General features: G+C 35.5%; 1 protein-coding gene across 2 annotated transcripts in view; it reads left to right on the forward strand.

Moving 5' to 3' along the window:
• LOC113234060 (prolactin-releasing peptide receptor-like) overlaps window positions 1-20,901 on the forward strand; it is a 108,572-nt gene that overhangs the window by 81,411 nt on the left and 6,260 nt on the right. For both annotated transcript variants that reach the window (XR_003310769.1, XM_026469296.1), the window contains exon 2: window positions 7,498-8,943. Coding sequence is in view for 1 of the 2 variants with exons in the window: in XM_026469296.1 (XP_026325081.1) it covers window positions 7,556-8,941 (1,386 nt within the window). In the remaining variant the exon portion in view is untranslated. The remainder of the gene's footprint in view (window positions 1-7,497; window positions 8,944-20,901) is intronic.

A 20,901-nucleotide genomic window follows, 5' to 3' on the forward strand; every position in this document is an offset into this window, starting at 1 on the left:
TAATATTTTCCAAAAGCACGTTAGACAATTTACCTTTCCAGCGTAGACTTATACTTATTTTGCAAAAAGAACTTTGGTGTATAAAATACGAACTTCTTAGGCGGTATTCTTTTCATTGCCCTTGTTTCCGATATTGTTATTTATATGTTATTATCAAATTCATTATAGTCCCAGGAATTTCAAATCAATTCGGTTGACCTGTTCACTTTCGGTCTTTTGCAATAACATTAGTAACTGCCTCGATACGTCTATGGACCCCTGCGGCGGCGCGAACTCTTATGAATTGAACGTGGCCATTGTGTAAACGGTTTATTTGCGTATTTACCTATTTGATCCCTTTGATGTGCGTCGGAAATTCGACAAACGCGCGGTAATATGTGTTCGCTACTTGCTTGCTACATTTATTGAATAGGCAAATAAGGCATACGGGTTGTTATCCTTTACTCTACATATTGTTTGCCAAATACGCCTATATAACGCCATGTGGAGTGCCACCGCTTGCTGAATTTATCCAAAGTCAATTTTTTTTAAATTATATTTAAATGGCACGATTTCATTCCGCACCTTTCCATCATCGGGGGACTAGACATAGGCTAAGGTGTGAAACCTTTGTTGTGGTTATTCCAAAGATTCACACGAAGCGTTACGATTCCACATTTATATGGCGAACGGCTATGGAATTCCCTGCTTGCAGTCTTGTTTGTTCCCTGTACGTTATAACTTGGACCTTTTCAAGGCGAGAGTGAATAGGCATTATTTAGGTGTACATGCTCTATCGTCGACCTCATCGTCACTTTCCATCAGGTGAGATGGAGGTCAAATGGACACTTACATTAGAATTAAAAAAAAAATTATTACCTGGCACATCTATGTATCTTTCGTGAAGTTAGTTTTTAGTAGCAGTAGACCTCCTTGTGAGTGTGTTCGCACGGGAAGGTACGGCTAAGGAGTGGATTAAATTTCCTTGCCTGCAGATATATTCCCTGAACGCTATAACTTGGGCACTTTCAAGGCGAGAGTGAAAAGGCATTATTTATGTGTGCACGCTCTATCGCTGACCGCCACCAATACATCATCATGTTAATTGATACCTAGTGACAGCACAAATATTTCATGCGCATGGTGTTAAGCGACACGCTTGTCGGTACCTGTTGCAGTGAGAGACATTGCCACTGCGCCAGCCACCCTGAGACATAAGTTGACAAGTCCCATGTGCCTGTAATTTCACAAGCACGCTACTCTTCAAAACTGTAACGCAGTAATGCTCACATTACTGAAATAGGAAAGGTGGCAGTACATCCCTGGACGAACTCTTTCAAAAGGACTAAACTGCCCCCTGTGCACTCCAACTCTCTCCGCCCATATTACCGCAAGGCGTCCTACACTACGGCTTTGACGCGGTCGCCTTTCTAGAAGAAGTCTGCTCCATCGACTACCAGTCCTCCTGCAAACATATTTTGCCCACTGCCACTTAAGATTATTGCTTTTGCGAATATGTCGGTAGCTTGCGTTCTCTCTGACGTATTCTTTAGACGTCATTAAGAATTCGGTCCATCAGAGAAACCCTCAGTAAAGCCAGTACGACCTCGGCATATAAAATATAAAGATCGCAATAATCTATTAACCTCTTCAACAATCTGCGAGCACAGAACATAACATAAATAAAAATGTAAAGTCTTTCGAATGCGATAAAAGTAAATATTTTAAATTTTCCCTTATAATTTTGTAGTTTGGGTAACCAGCAATATATGCAGCACGTTTGCAGACTAATATAGACTCTTTGCAGATCTTTTTCGATAACGTGAAACGTACCGGTTCGGAAATGACGTTCAAATGGCAAAGGATTCCCTAATGCTCGTTAGTTTGAAGGAATAAAAAATTGTTAGTCAGCAATCGGAAAGTTTCGCGTCGTCGGTTTCCTATCAAAGGCAGTTTCTACTCGTATTTCTCCATTAGAGGTATATATTGCGATAAAGTAACTTATAAATCTATTTTTAGTGTTGTTTCCGTTTTGCACTATCAATATATCACGTAACTCAAAATTGTAGAATTAAGGAAACACAATTTGAAAATTTGAAAAAATAATACTGAATGGATCTTAAGATCCAGCGAATAATGTGATTATTTTTATTTATATATAATACTTAATCGTCCAGTTACAAACAAGAATATGTGAATGTATATTGGTATTCAGTATTTTTCAACCTCAATTATCATCAACCTGATACATAAAGTTGACAAGTACCTTGTGCTTGTAGTTTCCAGCATCCATTACTCTTGAAACCGGAACGCAGTAATGCTCATATTACAGCTTACCGGCAGAAATAGTGGCAGGAATGGTTACTATATTAATTAATTTTTTATTGAATTGATATTCAATTATTTTTTGTGAAATTACTCCACTAGACACGACGCAAGCACATAGAAAAATTCGTGAGGTCCGTTGGTTCATTCCGTGGCTTAGTTAGTATAGCGTCTGGCACGGTATGCAAGAAGACGTCGGTTCGAATCCGACCGGATCGAAGGAATTTTTTCTGAGTGTTTTTTTTGAGTGTTCGATCTTTGTATTAATAATTATAACAATGGTTACTATACTTCCCTGAATAATAAAATGCTTACGTTTTTAAAGACGTATTAAAAGAAAATCTCGTCATACTTCGAACAAGTATGTAAAAATAAGGTTGCCAATTGAACTGGCTAACTAAGTCAACTAAGTTTGCGGTAGAAAATGGTAAGACGATCTCACATTTCTTTAAAAAATTCTAAATTTAAAACTTTTTACTACACATTTCAAACGCACTAAGGCTACGATTTATAACACGAACCCTTGACTTCGATTAAGAAAAAATGGCAAGCTAAGGAAGTTTTTTGTATATACAAAACGAACTTTTGAACAAGAAATTAAATCATACTTTGAGTAAACTTAGCAATTTCTTGATTAAACTTCGGCAACCTTCGTTAGCCATTTTTCCTTAATCGAAGTTCGTTTTAAAATTTCAGAGTTAGTATTTGTTTTTGGCGTCAGCTTTGAGACATACATTTACATTATTAGCACGTCATTGTTATCTCCTTGCGGTTGTCTTCCTTCTACTGAAATTGCGTTGTAAACTCTTTAAGTACATTTTATCTGCCGACATTGTTCTCGGATCTTTAGCACTCAATCCTCATTCATATTGTTTGACTATAATATTTTAACCCAATATTTAAACCAAAACCCAAGAAATTGTACAGAGCACTATAAAGGCTTATTTTTATTGTTTATACAGATTAATATCGTCCCATTCATCTAAAATTTTGTATTAGTTAAGTAAGGTAAAAACATCTTCAAATTCGTCTAAAATTCGTAAAGTCGAGTTTGAATTAAATAAAGGAAGTTCGTGCACCTAAGACGACGCAACAGAGGAGACGATACAGCACATACTACAGGAGTGCCTAAAGTACCTGGCTGCTAGATATGATCTATAAACGATGACAAATAAAAAGTTGACGCTCTCAACGCTCTCAATAGGGCTAGCACAACATTGCGCGACTTGCGCGAGAGCGACATAAAGCGCGACACTGATAGTATATAAAACCTAATACACCTGCTTAAATAGAGTATCTAACAATGCATAAATAAAATAAAACAACAAAATACATAGATAAAAGAATATAGTAATAAAAATGGATAATAATAGTAATAACATGTCATCAGAATTAGTGAATCACTGAAGAATAAAAAGTAAAAAGCTTAACTGTTAAATAAAGTATTGATTAGTGTTACAAAAAACAAAAAAGTCTTCGAAATATATCCAAAATGAAAGGTAAATACCAAAGATAAAAAAATAAAAAAGAACGCTCTAAAAGTAAATTAGAAAAACCGACGAAGGCAAAGTGTCACCAAAGGAAGGTATTCTTCTTGTTAAAAATGTACCTTTTTCAAAAAAAGAAAATACAATCTCCAATAACCGTTAAAGATTATGAACCTACCCGGCTCAGTCTTGAATATTTTAAAGAAAGTAAATCGCTTTTTAAACTGGTTCATTTCCTCAATTTCGAGATTCATGGCTAAGTGACTATCTTACAAATCCATTTACTCAATTTCGTTGATGATGTGGTGTCGTTAGTATAAAACACAAAAAGGAACATCGCGTAGGAACTTATTAAAATTGGAATTCTTTAGGAATAATCCTTAAAAAGTTTTGAATTAATTAAAGTTGCTTAAGGTTTGTTTAAGCGAGTTACACGAACTTGCTTTTGTTCATATGAAAATTATATTCTCCTTAATCTTATTATTTATTGGTTCGAAGGAAAATATTAGTTTTAATCATTGACTTACAATTATATGGACGTCGGGTCCGCGCTAAAAAGTGTCCGAACTTATAGGGCGTTAAAATCGTATACAGAGCGTCATTCACGCTTTAGTCTTCGTTTGTTGGACTGACAGCAAAGCAAGCAAAATTAGACAGTACTGCGATGACATTACAATTTAAATTCAACGTTTTGGCTTTTTCATATTCCTTTACATGTCACTACGTTTAAATAGGTTGACTTGGGACATTTTTTTCGTGGTTTTTGTATTAGACCCGTCGTCCATTTATTTGTAAGTCAATGGTTTTAATAATATTTTTTTTACTAAGTACTTAGTACTAACGTTTTAATAATCCATTAAATTTGCGGAATAGGCCCAAAATTCAAATGTGTTTTATGGCTCAGTGAATGCTGAGATTATACCCCACACACGTGCTGGAATGACAGAGAGAAGGATCAGGCTCGGTCATCGCGCCAGCCAGTGTTACAATTTCGCTCATTTTCTCGGTTACACTCCTTCAGGGGAAGCTTTCGGTTTGCTTCGTCTAAAAGTTGGAATGACATTCTACCCCCGATCAAACATAGTCAGTCATTGCACACTTTCAAAAGAAAGTGTAACCAATGGCTACTTAATATACAAAAATCACAATGTTCCTGGACTAAATTGTTATCGTAATTGCACTATAACGTAGCAAATCGTTTCTTTGTTTTAAGTTTCTTCGTAATTTATTTGTTACCTAAGTAAGATTAAAAGTATATAAGAAGTTGAGACTTGTTCCAGTGCCGTTTGTGTCCTGTATTTACCCAATGTTCTTTTACATGTAATATATGTATACTCGTCTACTCATTGAAATAATAAATTAATTTTAAGCATGTCTTATAAATTTAAAATGTAATTCCTGTGATGATTGGCCATTGTCAGCAGCGGATGTCCATGTATGAAAGTGGAATCCGAAAAGCAGCAGTAGTGCTGAGGTTCCATCCTTTTAATTGACACTAGAGTCCACATTTCCGATACTCTTTACTGTTAACCATTTTATTGTAAATGTGGTTATGAATAAATGTCTTATTATTGTTATTATTTAATTTTAGTTTTTTTTTATATGTTCTATAATAATGTTCGAGAATCTTGTTTCTTTTTATCCTGTGTTTTATGAGTTTGGAAATAAATGGGTTAAATGGTGTAATAGTACATTATATTGTCATTGGTATTGACAACATAGGGCGCGTTCCCATTATGTCGTAACGTTTTATTTATCGTTGGACGACTGTCGCGTCTAGCCTATTCACATATCACGACTATCTGCCGTGACTGTGTCGTGGACGTTTATTTTATCATTGAACAATTGTCGTGTCTAACTGTCCCCACTAGATCGTGACAAAAATTTATCGATTCACGGCAGCCGCCTTGTCGTTTGCACGACAGAATAGTTTGAAACTGTTATTATCTATCATCACATTTTTGTCGTGAGGCTTTATTTATCGTCTGACGGCTGTCGTTCTGGCTCTTCCCATTGTCTTGACAAACTGCAGTCGTAATATCAAAAAAGTCGTGAACGACAGTTAATCGTGCTGTTACTATATATGTGAACAACTTCATTTAAATACACAAGCCAAAACACTTAAAACTTCCCGACTGTCTGTCGTCACGACATAATGAGAACACTAAGTGAAATTACAGGCACATGGGACTTGTCGATTGATGTCTCAAGGTGACGGGTGCAGTATCAGTGCTCCTCAGATCTTTGCGATTCAAACTACAACTGCTTTGGACAGTCGTGTCGCTTACCACCAGGCGCACGACTTGTTTGTCTCGTCCCTTGTTATCATTAAAAAAGAAATGATTCGTACCAGGGTTGTTGCGAATATCAGCCTCCACATCCATCGACGCTGATATTTATTGCGGATGTTCGAGTCATATCATGACCTAAAATGTACGCTGTAATAATTTATAAAGCTTCCAGAAACAGACTGCACGTTGACAAAGCTGCTCAGCTGTTTTTTTTAAATATAACTTTGACAAAAGTCCACTACGATTAAGCTACGCAGATTGATTGTTATCAAGCAAATTGGTTATTTTGTTAATATATGTCACAAAATCATTGAAATAATATTTGATTACATGTCCACAGAAAATCGAAAGCTTTTTCATGTAAATAGATTCAGTAATGGTGTACAGTCGACAGCACATCAAACTATTCTCATTTGTTCGAGTATCGCCTGCAGTGCAACGGAACAAAGTTCGTTATTGTGTGTAACTTGATGTGTTGTCGTCTGTACACTGCTCATGTTTTTTTTAAATAAACAAAACAACATTCGCTAATGTTAAGGTCAAAAAATCAGCATCCACATCAGCATCTGCCGATGTGATCCATACTCTTAATGTCTCCACATTTTATAATTTTTCAACTCAAATCCTTTCACTTAAGACGGCTTTTACGTCTGTTTCTACATCACAGCTCACAAGTTTCTTATCATCATTGCAAAATATTGAGGCAGGGGATTTTATTTTTGTATCATGCCACATCACAACTCTAGTATCTACCGAAGCGCTCACTGAACGCCGACAAGCGCCAACCAGCCGTGCGTCTCTTTATTGCGGTCGTATCGGTTGTCATGACGACGACCATGTGTGCATCGTAACTTCGATAATATCTTCCTCTGCTCCAACCATTTCAGATTCTACTACTAAACATTAAGGTCTATAGATGTAAAGTCTTACAATCAATTCACATATGTGGTTTATCATGTAATAAAAACTAATCACCAACGAATTTAAGCACGAAGCTTACATTCTATTTCTGTAATCTACATAAACTTTTTCAGTACCGAGCATTAAAAGGCGCAGGATAAATAAATTTTCATTGTTTTGTGTTTGCTTTAAGCTTTTCATTCGAAGAACAGCTGGAAATATATTATTTTAACAGAAGTAAAATGATAAAAACTTGGGTGCGTACAAAATTCATGTGTGAAGTCTCGTAAGATGCAGATTTACAAATTTATTACAAAGAAAAATAATTTATTATACAATATTTATTTATATAATTTCAGTTCGTATAATAAATATCACAGATAAAATACTTTTCATGGTAATATCCACAATTTATAGAGGTAACTAAAGGTTAATTTATAACATACACAGAATTGTGAGCTAATTTTCACGACTTGCTACACGAAAACCTAATTTTGTGTATATTTTGTTCACAGATGAACTGGTATGGATTGGACAATCCTCTAGTCAAGATGATATTGACCCGAAGTTAATATGCTGTCAGCGTACAACGCCAGCAATGAAAATTCAACTATAACTAAATATGAACAGGCCATGCATCTCAACGGTACCGCTCACCAAGGAGAAGTTCTTGTACTCACCAAGACTCTAGCCGGAGATACCTTCGATTTTTTAGATGAATCAAAATTTGTGAACAAAACAAATGACATCGTTGACCAGAAACTCGTTCAAATAGGATTCATATTTCTCTACTCCGTTATATTTATCTTAGGAGTTTTCGGAAACGTTCTAGTATGCTATGTGGTCTTCAGAAATAGGGCTATGCAAACAGTCACCAATCTCTTCATAACGAACCTGGCATTATCAGATATCCTAAGTCTTCTTGGAGCGCCTTTGACGCCACTGTACACTTTCTTAGGAAAATGGATATTTGGAAGAGTTCTCTGTCATCTCATGCCATACGCTCAAGGAACAAGCATCTATATATCCACTTTAACATTAACTTCGATAGCAATAGATAGATTTTTTGTTATAATTTATCCATTTCATCCCCGAATGAAACTAAACACTTGTGTGTTTATCATCACATTCATATGGGTCTTTTCATTGATAGCGACATGCCCATACGGACTGTTCATGGGTCTAATGATGCCAAACGACTCCCAGATATATTGCGAAGAGACGTGGCCATCAGATAAAACTAGGAAAATTTTTGGTGTCTTCACGTTTGTCCTCCAATTTCTTGTTCCATTTTTAGTAATAGCCATATGTTACACTTGTGTTAGTATAAGATTGAATGACCGTGCACGGTCAAAACCTGGAGCTAAGACTACCAGAAGAGAAGAAGCTGATAGGGATAGGAAGAAAAGAACAAATAGAATGCTAATATCCATGGTGGCTATTTTCGGTATCTCTTGGCTTCCTCTAAACTTGATCAATATTCTTAATGATTTCAACGCTTCAATGACAGACGACAAATACTTCTTAATATCGTTCGTCTTCGCTCATTCAATGGCGATGGCGTCAACGTGTTACAATCCATTTTTGTATGCATGGTTGAATGAGAACTTTAGGAAAGAATTTAAGCAAGTTCTTCCTTTTTTCGAGTCAACGGGAGGAGTCAGGAACAGTTACCACTCAGGGAGGATGCCGACGCATAAATCAGAAAAAATATGCAATGGTAATGACACCATCCAGGAAACTCTACTTGCCTCTTCCTTCAACCGGGGACCGTCGCTGAAAAAGAACAATCTAGAAGGAAATGGGAGAAAAGACAATGATGTGCAGGTTGAAAACATTTTATTGGAGGACAAAACAATCTCGGCGACTTTTCATATGAAGAGTGAACATTTGAATTTACAGTTGATTGATGAAGAGTCGCAATTCACTGATTTCAAGGAGAAAACCCCTACAATTTAACTGTAAGTATATCATAACCATATTATCCTACTTCTGTAGTTAGTAGTTAGTGCAATATTTACAAAAAACTAATATTCAGTTTACGTAAAGAGCGAATGAATTCGGGAGATTACTTATTATAACAAGGCAAATGTCAAGTCCACACCTATAGTTCCGTATTAAGGCGGCTTCGCACTGCGCGCGTTTCGTTAAAACGCGCCGTGGAAAGAAGGCCGCCCGAGCGCGCCCATTCTCGCCCGTCGCTGTTCGGATCCGCCACTGGGCGGTAACTTCAAAGGCGCGGCGCGAGAACTCCGCGGCCTAACTCTCGATTACCTATCAATAGTCCGAAATGACATTTTCCAGAAACAACGTTTGGTCGAAATTTCATAACCTCGAAAGTAATTATGAAAGAAACATGTTTTTTCTTTTAAACTTAACTTAACCTAACCTAACCGAACCTAATCGTGTCTTTGCGATAAACATTCAACATATCCTGAAAGAACAACTGTTTCGTTATAACTCGGTTTTTGGTGTAATGAAAATTCGAACAAACGTTATTTCGGACAAAAATATTTTCGATGTGAAAAAACCGGTCCTACCGTGGTGACGGTAGGTCTGGTTTTTATTTATTTATTTATTTATTTATTTATTTATTTATTTGTTTATTGGCACAACTACAGAGTACAAATCAATACTTTAAATTAAACATACTTGTAAACAAATAGGCAATAAATTTACACTCCTCTTACAGTTATGCACAGCATTACAATGTAGTATAGAAAGCGGAAAATAAAATTATAATGACGAACTAAAATACATAATTTGCAGTGACTACAAAAATAAAGTTAAAAAATAATTAAATGTTATTAAAAAAAATTTCTTTTTTTTTTAATCATTTCACAAAATGTGGGACAACTTTGAAAATATATGTCCAAGCTCTTGTCTTTGTTAATCTCATTATAAATTCGACACATACGATATAGAGGATCATTGTAGGTAACATTATTACTACAATATGGAACACAGAACAGGTTTTGTGTTCTATTACTTCCAATTCGCAACGAGAAATGGCTTAACAATTCGCATGCGTCCCATTTAGCATTAACTATTTTATACATAATGACGAGATCGTTAACGACGCGCCGTGATTGCAATGTACTTAGATTAAAATGCTTCAACCTATCCTCATATGTAGGTAACTTACGTCTCATACCGAATTTAGAACTTAAATGTCGGAGAAAACGTCTCTGTACAGCTTCAACCCTATCAATGTGAATGCGGTAGAAAGGGGACCAAACGACCGAACAATATTCTAATACACTTCTAATCAAAGCGTAATACTACTATCTGTATAGAGTGACCCCGAAAGGTCAAGAATAAATCAAATATCAAGCGCTCTATACATACCGAGTAGGTATCAACGTTCAAAATGAAATAGTTAAGTTTTCTTTACGATTTTGGTAGGGTATTAATTAAAAGTTGTTTCTATTTAATAACCTCCTAAAAATCTCGCAAACATTTAGGACTCACCCTAATCGATAACAGTTCGCTTGTTTTATTACGGTCCCAAAACTTTTAGGTACCAGTATTTTAACGATCAACTATTAAGTTGGTACATTATACATTCTTAAAGTGAGAGTCAGAGAAACATATCCTTATTTGTTATTTGCCTTCTTTTGGTAGAACCCTTGAGTGTTTTCGTTGTATACTTAATTATTTTCTTTATTGAATAATTTTGCTGAACAATATTAGTAATGTAGAAATAATCTCAGGACAGTGTATTAAAAAAAACCGACCTTAAAAATCATTCATCCCCTAGTTTGCCGCCCGTAGAGGTGGAATATTTTTTTCAAATTTAAATGAGACCACTTCTGAGGTACCCTCTTTCCAACAAAAAAAGTCGGTTCACAAATGCGTTATCGCGTAACATTTATTTAAAAAAAAAAGTCGAAAAGAACCTACTCCTTTTTTTTTAAGTCGGTTAATAAGATAAAATAAAGTCTGGAGAATTAGCCTTGTGGATGTTTGAACGTAGAAATTACAGGTTAGATACGAGTCCAGGTAGCCAGCAAGTTTGAGCCTAAGTTTCCTAGAGTTCTTTGTGAAAGAGTTCGCCCAGGGAAGTACTGCCACTTTACCTATTTCTGCCGCCAAGCAGTAACGTGAGCATTACTGCGTTCCGGTTTTAAAGAGTAAGGGTGCTGGTGAAATTGCAGGACATGAACTTGTTAATTTATGTCTCAGGGTGACAGGGGCAGTGGCAGTGCCCCTCCGATCTTTGCGTTTGAAAGCTCCGAGCGTCACTGCAACTGTTATGGACAGGCGTGTTGCTTACCACCAGGCCCACGACTTGTTCGTCTCGTCACATGGTATTATAAAAAAAAGATACTGACAAAACATGTGCTCTTGATGTACGAATATTAGAATTCTAAGAAAACGATGTGACAAATCGATCCACGGCTTAGTTTGCAGAGTGGTAGCCATGTTGAGGCAATAGGCGCTGGTTCGAGTCCGGGTTGAAGGAATTTTTTGTAGTGTTTGTTCAATATTTGTATCTACAATAATAACTTGTGGAGTATTTTCGCTAAAAATAAATGAATGTCATGATAATAAAAACATATTGATATTCAATAACGCGACAAACTTAGGTAACGCTATGTACCCAAAGTATACGTACATTATATGCACGCAAAGTGTAAATAATACAGTAAAAGCAACTAATAAGTAACCAAACTCTTAATAACATTGTTACGCCCTTACCAATTAAGGACTTTTCCCAGTAAAGTTACAAATTCGTATTGGAGTTCCAAGCAATGCTAATGACGCCACAATTGCCAGCACATTTGTTTCGAACCACATAAATGAGAGCTGTGGCAAAATTCGGGTGCCGTATGATACTGGAACAAATTTATCTAATTGCTTGTGTCAATAACTGACGGATTTATTAGTAAAGAGAGTTTATCGTGTTTTGTTTTCTGTACATTGTCTCGTTTAATGAAAACTGTCCAAAGAAAGAAAACAATAACATCAAAATATGGAACTTTGTAGGGTTTGAGGAAATGACACTATTTTTTTCGGATGTAAATCGTATATACTTGTGTTATCAAAGTAACCAACGTTTCGGGTCCTTATTCTCATGGTCACGGTCGATTTTAAATCATTACAAATGAAAGTTAGAATATACAGATAAAAAAGCTTCATTTTCTACGAATAACGTGTCAGTCAGCTGTCGTATTTCGCTTAGTACGCACGCGTATGCATTACTGTGAGTTTGGTTGTAGCGTTCTACCCGCAACAATGACAAAGTGTGATAAATGTGGAAAAAACATTACCAAAACCAATCCTGGACTGGAATGTAATCACTGCGAGAAGATCGTTCACCTGAATGGTAGCTGTTCTAGGCTGACAACGAAGAAAAGAGCGGCACTAAAAGCTGCTGGAAACCTAGGATGGATATGCGCGGAGTGTTGGGAAATCTCACCCAGGCGTAGCTCCATTTATATTCCACCGAATGATGATGAGGACGAGAAAAACGATTTTGGTAATATTCCCGAAAAATACACGAATCCTGTACAAATCGATGTAAAACAACTGCTTAAAGATATCTCTAAAGAAATGGAAAAGGCTATTCATAAAGAAATATATGACATGACTAAAGCTCTCGAATACCAGAGTGATAAGATGGACGAAATATCAGAAACGATGGACGCTTTTAAAGTAAAAATACAGGAATTGCAGAATAAAAACAATGAACTTCAAACCGAAAATAACAACCTGGAAATAAGAGTGGGTGCACTGGAGCAGCGCCTGAAGGAGATTGAACAGAGTCAACTTAACAAATGTTTAGAAATCGGCAATGTTCCGTACACAAAAGCAGAATTACTACCTACAATGGTTGCTAAAATAGCAGAAAAGTTGACGGTTTCGACCAACGACATCATGTGTTTACTTGGACACTACCGGGAAGAAACGAGAAGCCAGGTACTATTGAAATAAATCGCAAAAATCTAACAGCGTCAGCGGAATGGATATTGGCTGCGAAGAAAAATAAATTGTTGGCTTGTAACCTGTTCGACAACCTACAAGAACCTATAGCTAATCAACCGGTGTATATAAGGGAAGCCTATCATATTACAACAAGAAACTTTTGTGGGAAGCTAAGCAACAACTGAAGACAACATTTATGTATATATGGTGCAAAGGAGGAGATTCGTGTTCGTAAAGATGAAAAGGCAAAAGTTATTGTTATTAGACGCCAAGAAGATATTAAAAATATATTGAGACAGGTTAAGTAGATATTTCGCTCAAACAGGACAACCTAGTACCGAATATATTAACTATGTTATATAAATGGCTCTCTCTGATAACCATACTGAATTAAAAAAATGTACTAACATAAGAGTATTCCTTAACAAAATACCCACCAAAAAAAAATTTAATTTCTCCTCTCCTCTAGAACATTATATACACATAAGTAACAATAAAATTGACGTAATTATCATAACTGAAGCTAACATATCGGACACACTATGTAATGTATTTCACCTAGATGGATATAATATGTACACCAACCTCAAAAATAACAGAAAAGGGGGTGGCATTATTATTTATATAAGAAAGGGAAATAAATTGATAGCTTATAATACGAAAACAAATAACTTTGAAGGGATAACTGCTAAAGTAACCACTGCCTGTAATTTACTCATTTAACCTTCTTGCTATCTACCGTCCTCCAAGCACAAGTAAACACTTATTCATCCACGAGTTACAACAAACTTGTCTTAAGTTTAACAAGCATGATGATCTGTACATAATTGGGGACACAAACATTGATCTTGCATCTAACACACCTATGAAACCTACGTTCGCCTGTGTAGGGCCGCTGCTGTCATTGGCGATGCAAATACAGGAAGCTCCTAAATTTAAAACTTATATTGACACATCAAAAGTAACTCCTTTATTACGAAAAGACCGGGAAGCAACAAATAATATGGATTGTCCATTATCAATTTATTCATACATAAGAGGTAATGTGGCACAATGTTACAATGATTCTAAAATTAATATACGACTAAATAAAAAATCAGTAATGCGAATGGATAAAACGTGGGTAAACAAAGTAACAGTAAAGACATGTATAAATAGAGATTATTGGTTCAGACAATGGTTGAAAAATCCTAATGACTTGGTTATTATACAAAAATATAACAAAGCTCGAAATTTTGTTAATAAATTAATTGAAAAAAAACGAAAAATAGGTACCTTAAAATGGAAATTAGTAAAAATAAAAATAATATCCAAAAGCTATAGCAAATTCCCAATACAATCACATTAAAAAATCTGTAGATGATACTATATTTGACGCATTTAAAAGTAACATCAATAAACCATTAGAGATTGCGAATAATTTTGCTAATGCTTTTAATAAGAGTGTTTCCAATATGGTGCCGGATTGCAATCGCCTTCTTCTACCTACCGCCTCTTACAGCTCACCGTCAAGTGTTAGCATGCGTTATCAAAAAGCTACACCGCATAATGTTGCTAATATTATAAAAGCAATTAACGCTAACAAAGCACCCGGAATTGACAAAATCCGAGCTTTTGACATAAAATCAATTTGGGAAAAAATATCAGGCACAATCGCTAACTTTATTAATGCTTGTATTACAAAAGGGAAATATCCCCCCGAGCTTAAGACAGGTGTTGTCAGGCCAATTTATAAGAAAGGAGATAAACAAGAGTACGAAAATTATTGTTCCATTACGTTATTGTCTATATTGGACAAAATAGTAGAAAAATATGTATGCAAACAAATGCACAGTTTCTATAAAAATAATAATATGCTAAATAAAAACCAATATGGCTTTCAAGAACATAAAAGTACGTCTCAATTATTTTCACTATTTACTGATGTTGTCAATGGCTTCTTGCACTAATCATGTCCTGGTAGTCTTTATAGATAACAGTAAAGCGTTCGATACATTAAAGCACAGTGTCCTAATTGACATATTTGACGAATGTGGAATACGTGGCCCGGTTCTAAAATGGTGTGAAGATTACATCAAAGATAGGAAATATTGCGTAGCATTGGGTGAAACCTTTAGTAATATGCAAAACGTTGTGCATGGTACCGCTCACAGTTCCGTGATCGGGCCCTTGCATTACTTGACCTATGCCAACAATGGGACGAATGTTGTTAAACATTGTCAAGTTTACCAATTTGCTGATGACACTTGCTTAATGGCGGCTCATAAAGACATTAACTTTGCCCTTCAACACCTTCAGGACGATGTTACTAATCTTATAAAATGGTCCCACAATTCTGGCCTAGTATTTAACGCATCTAAAATAAAATTTATTTACATATCATCCAGCCAAAATAGATTGTCTTGAAACCTTCGGCTTGTTGCTCACAGTCATGAATCTTCACAATGACCTAAACGGCCAAAAATGTAACTGTGACCGCATTGATCAGGTTGACTACCATACTTACTTGGGCCTTGTGATAGACAGCCGGTTCAAGTGGGTGAACAACATTAAAAAATTGTGCGATAAGCTGAGGGCTTTACTCGCGAAATTCTCGATAATTAAATATAAAATTCCATATCGTACTTTATTGTCACTGTACAATGCAATGGCCGAGTCCATAATACAGTACGGTCTTAGTAGTTATGGGAGGACCTGCAAGTCTCACTTGTATGACATGTATGAGCTCCAATTAAGAATTCATAAAACCATTGTACCTGAGAATTTTAAGAAGGAATTTAGAAGTAACTACTAGTTGTTTATGTTCTGCAAAGTCCTACCCGTAAACGAAAGAAGAAATTACGTTACTTATAGAACATTTCTTGAGCATGGATTTACAGGTGCCCAACAAGCGTAATAATCAATTAAGCAGTGCAGCAAATTCAAAACTAACTATTCCGAGGACTCATAACATGTACGGGGAACATCAAAACAAATACATAATTCCTCGAATTATTAATGATCTTCATAAAGCACTAAAAGACGAGCTTAACTCCAAAAACATAAAGGATAAACTAAAACAATACCTCCTTAATCAAATAGAGTCATAATCAAGTACATTTCAAATATAATTGTTAATTGTAATTTTATTATTATATACTACTTTTATTATTACATTACTATAAAGACTAACGTTTGAGAACTAAAAAACTAAACTAAAGTTTTTACATTAGTTAACTAACTAACTTATAAGCAGACTAATTTACTATTATGAAAATGAAACATACCGTTATAACATTATCGACAGAAAGAATGGTTTCATCACACACACTTCCACAAAAAATGAATCATGCTAGCGACGATTGCGACCGGTCATTCGGGTGGGTGGGAGCGAAATATCTTCTTGCCTACCCCATTTTTGTGTTTATTATTGGCAACATGATATGCAGCGGTATACAGAAAAATCTTCAATAGGTTTACGCGACACCGTTTTATTTATTTTTAACTTCTTATAAGCTATGTATGTTATAAAAATAAATTTACAAAGACCTAAGAGCTTAGTTTGCAGGGTTGTTTATTATGATTATCGCTTTTCAAGAAAATATTCCACCTCTAAGCATGGCAAATCAGGGGATGAATTCGTTTTATTGGATTTCACTCATTTTCCGTTAGCCAATTCCAATAAAATTGGGCAAACATATGTAATTCCACAAACTTTTGTGGTCTGTTTTTTTAAGTTATTATTGCTACTCAGTTTTTAGGTTTTATGAAACTTTATCTACATTCAAATGTAGATAAAGTATGATATAGATAGACACTTCGCTTAGGATCCTGAAAGTCAGTGCTGGGAACATATTGCGTTTTCCAGCAAATGTTGAGTTAGTGACCCTGTTGAAACCGCAGCAGGCACCACACAAAGTACGAGGGGGTTCAAAAGTTATGAGAATTCCTTCATTCATTTTTATTTATCAATATTTTTACAACCAATTTTCATCACCTTCAAAGTAATTACCACCAACGGCATTGCATTTGTCTAACCTTTCTATCCATTGTTCAAAACATTTCTGAAATTCACTTAATAGGATGTCCTTTAGCTCTTCCAGCGATTTACGTTTCACCTATTCCACGGTCCCAAAACGTTTTCTTTTCATGTCCTTTTTGAGTGTTGGGAACAAAAAAGAAATCACAGGGGGCCAGGTTAGGCGAATAGAGAGGGTGGACAATCGGGGTCATATCGTCTTTGGTCAAAGACTGAATCACAGACAACGCGGTGGTAAGTAGGTGCATTGTCATGCTGGAAGAACCAATGCCCTGTACGCCAAAATTCTCTGAACTTAACACCATGACAATCCAGAGATTTCACAGAGTTGATCTACAGGGTGGAAATTTGTATATATTTATGCCACTCGGAAGGAAAGTACGTTAAATACTGGAGATAGAAATTTTTACTTAAAGGAAACATTCCTTTATTTTTAAAAAGAAATAATACTGCATTCAAAGATTTTCGAAAATTGGTAGCCACACGCGGGAATCGAACCCGCTAAAATCTTTAAAAAAATGCACGCTGTACTTTTATTAAATCAATCGATAGGGTCAATTATGAGTATGAAATCTCTCTTACTAACCATGAAATCTGGAGTTATAAATTCAATGGGTCAAGTTAAAGCACTTTTACTCAAAGGTCCATCAGATTACTTGTTAATTATATATATGCAATATAAGAATATTGCAATTTGCACATGTTTGTAATGCAGACTCTTTGGTCAGTGGCATGAGGTAATTTAAATATGGAATGTTTCATTTGAAAATGGGTTGTCTTTTGTTATTTCCATTTGATTGTTTTCCATGTCCTTTCTAAGTACTGACAGTTTTCCTAAAAATAAATAAATTTCATATTTGTCTCATCGTAAAAATGGCATATCAAGAACAATTTGATTTAATGGAAGCTTATTTTTTATGTAACAAAAATGTGAATTTAACATATCGTGGATCGACAAGCACCAACACGATTCGTTCTGAAAAGAATGGTAAATAATTTTTAAAATACGGGTAGCTACGAAAAGCGACGGCAAACTCCTCAACAGAACTATTCCGAATTCGTGTAAACGATTTGTAATACACTTCATCACAACACGTTATTAAAAATTACTCAAAATGAATTCGTTAAAAGATTAAATTTGTATATCCAAAAAAACGGAGCTCATTTCGAGCAACTAATTAGTTAGATTACCATCTTTTTCGTTTTATTAAAATACGTTAAGATTTCATGGTTTTTTATTTCATTTAATTACCTAACCAATTCTGTGAGAGATTTTATTCTTATAATTAACAATCGATCGATGCAATAAAAGTGCAGGGTGCATTTTTTTCAGATTAGAGTGGGTTCGAGTCCCGCGTGTTGCTGGAAATTTCCGAAAATCTATGAATGCAGCTTTATTTCTTTAAAAAAAAAGAATGTTTCCTTTAAGTAAAAATTTCTATCTCCAGTATTTAGGGTACTTTCCCTCTAGGTGGCATTATAAATTTCCACCCGGTATAGTTTAGTATTCAGAACACTTGTTATATCCAAAGTAGAAGATTGGTTTGCAGTTAATAACCTACTCCTTAATGGGAAAAAAAAAGAAAGCACGTGAGTTGCTCTTTAAGTTGGAAGTCTGGATGTTGTCACAGGACACTTTGATCGACATTTCCGGTACTAGCCCAAAGAACTGATAGAGGATGAGCTAGACATTCTCCGGTCCCTCTAGCCGCGTAGGTTTCTGGGAAATGGAGAGACACCTTAGTGTCGAGCGTTAACGCTCCGCCACCAAAGAGGAGATTTGGTAGTGAACTTTAGAGTCAACGGCTTAGCGGTGGCGACCGTTAGTTGTGCAATGCACAACGGGAAGTGAGCGTGCGTTTTATAGCCTATGACGCTCCCACAGCCAAGACAAATCTAACGACACCTCATGTGTCAAAATCCATCAATCAGCTTAAAGCTGTACAGCGTGATAATTGGATAGATATACATACATTTGCATACGCTCGAAAAACATAACCCCCTGACGCAGTTGAGTAAAAATATGTATGATAACCTACTTTTTAGGAATATAACAATATTAATTAACGAAATTATATAAAAATCTGTCAAAAACATTCGCATTTTGGTTTTAAACAATTAACAAACATATTTGAACTTTTAATTACGTAAAAGGGTGTGTATTTATTCAACTGCAAACAAAGATATCAAATGCGCCCTTTGTAATTAAATTGGGAATAGCGTTAAATAAATATAATTCGGCCACGGGGCACGGGACCAGATGGCTTACTCAATTAATGTGTAAGGTAATCAACCACTCGATTATTAACAATGGCCTAGATAATACAACTGTAGCGAGATTTATTTTGTTGTTGATCACCACTTTCCCAGTGAGGTGATCCTACTTGTTTTTATGTTATGCCTAATATCTGTCGCTGTACTATCTTCCTATTTATCTTCGTCTTCTGCCTCTCTCTGTGAATTATATTCTAATATTCTGTGCACTATTTTGACATACGACCTACGCATATTGCTAAATAAGTTTGTTTTGTTTCGTTGTTCCTGTGTACAAGTTTTTTGTATTGTATGTGTTATATCTAAAGTCTGTGGCTATATCTTCATAGTGTAGTTTTGTATTGTCTATCAGATTGTCTGTTTACCTACTTTTTGTTTTATTTTATGTATATTTAGGGAACTATAGGTTTATTTATAAGGTAATTTGAGTGAGTGGACCTACAACAGAGGCCGTGGGATCGAATCCAGACGCGCACCTCGAAGTTTCGTATTGAGTGTCGTACAATTTCTGCATAACAACACTGTGCCATCTGTGGCGATCTTTGGCATAGTGGAGTGCATCATGGATATACATACCAAGAGTCGTACAAACATGGTCGGACAGCGACCTCTCAGACGTTTACCGTCGATCCGTAAGTTCCAGGCTGTGCCCTTCTTTCCTGACAATGTGACCAAAGAAAACAAGTATCCTACGGAGACACAAGGTAGATAGTCTGGTGTGGACGTTAAGCTCCAGCAGAATAGGGTCGATTGTGCCAATATCAGACCATTGGATTCGCGACGTTGTCCTCCAGCATCACATGTTCCTGTTTTTTTTTAACTAGGACAGTATAGGGAAATCCGAAACTATAGGAGATACAGATAAACTGTCTTAGAAACCATTAAGTCTTTTTTTATGAGAACAGTTTTGCCATAGTCTATTTTGCAGTTAAGCGTGAGTTGTCTATAAAAATGAATAAAATTGTGTTATTTTTTATGATACTAATCGACCCAGTTTCATGTAAGAATTATTTCATTATACAGGAGGAAAAAAATCGGGAAAGCAGAAGTTGGTCAAATTTAATAAAATGTTTTTCACACATAAAATAAAACACAAATGGCTAAAAATTGACTATGTTTTTAATGTTGATGGACTCAGTTTCTTATATGGACGATTTCATTAATAGGAAGAAAAAAAATCTGGACAGCAGAACTTGGTCCAATTTAATAAAATGTTTACATACATAGTACATTTCTGACGGGCATTTCTAAACTTCGATTTGATTTTAGAGGGGTATATCCACTTTAAAGTTAAAAATAAAATATTGTATGAGTAACTACACAATATATTCAAGCATAGACATTAATCAGAAACATAAAACAATAAAGTTTCCTCGATAGATAATAATCACGAAATGACCTCTAATTTTCACATTTTTTCGATTTATCCTCGAAATGCGACAGGTTATTAGGACAAAAACTAGATAATTAATTATATTTATGCATGATCGACAACTGTCACTACGGATTTTTTTTAATCCCTTTAGTTTTAGATTTAGTTATTCCGCTAAAACGAATTTGGTACTTTTAATACGCAAAATTCAACATCTCCTGTCGCATGTCACGCGAACTTCAGGCATATATTTGTTTCACAAATTTGGGCGAAGCCAACGTCAAAACTTTTTTGGCATGAGAGCTCTTAATTTAAATCGCTACCGCT

Source organism: Hyposmocoma kahamanoa, unplaced genomic scaffold (genome assembly GCF_003589595.1).
Source record: "Hyposmocoma kahamanoa isolate Upper Pololo Valley unplaced genomic scaffold, ASM358959v1 81, whole genome shotgun sequence".
NCBI classification, from domain to species: domain Eukaryota; kingdom Metazoa; phylum Arthropoda; class Insecta; order Lepidoptera; family Cosmopterigidae; genus Hyposmocoma; species Hyposmocoma kahamanoa.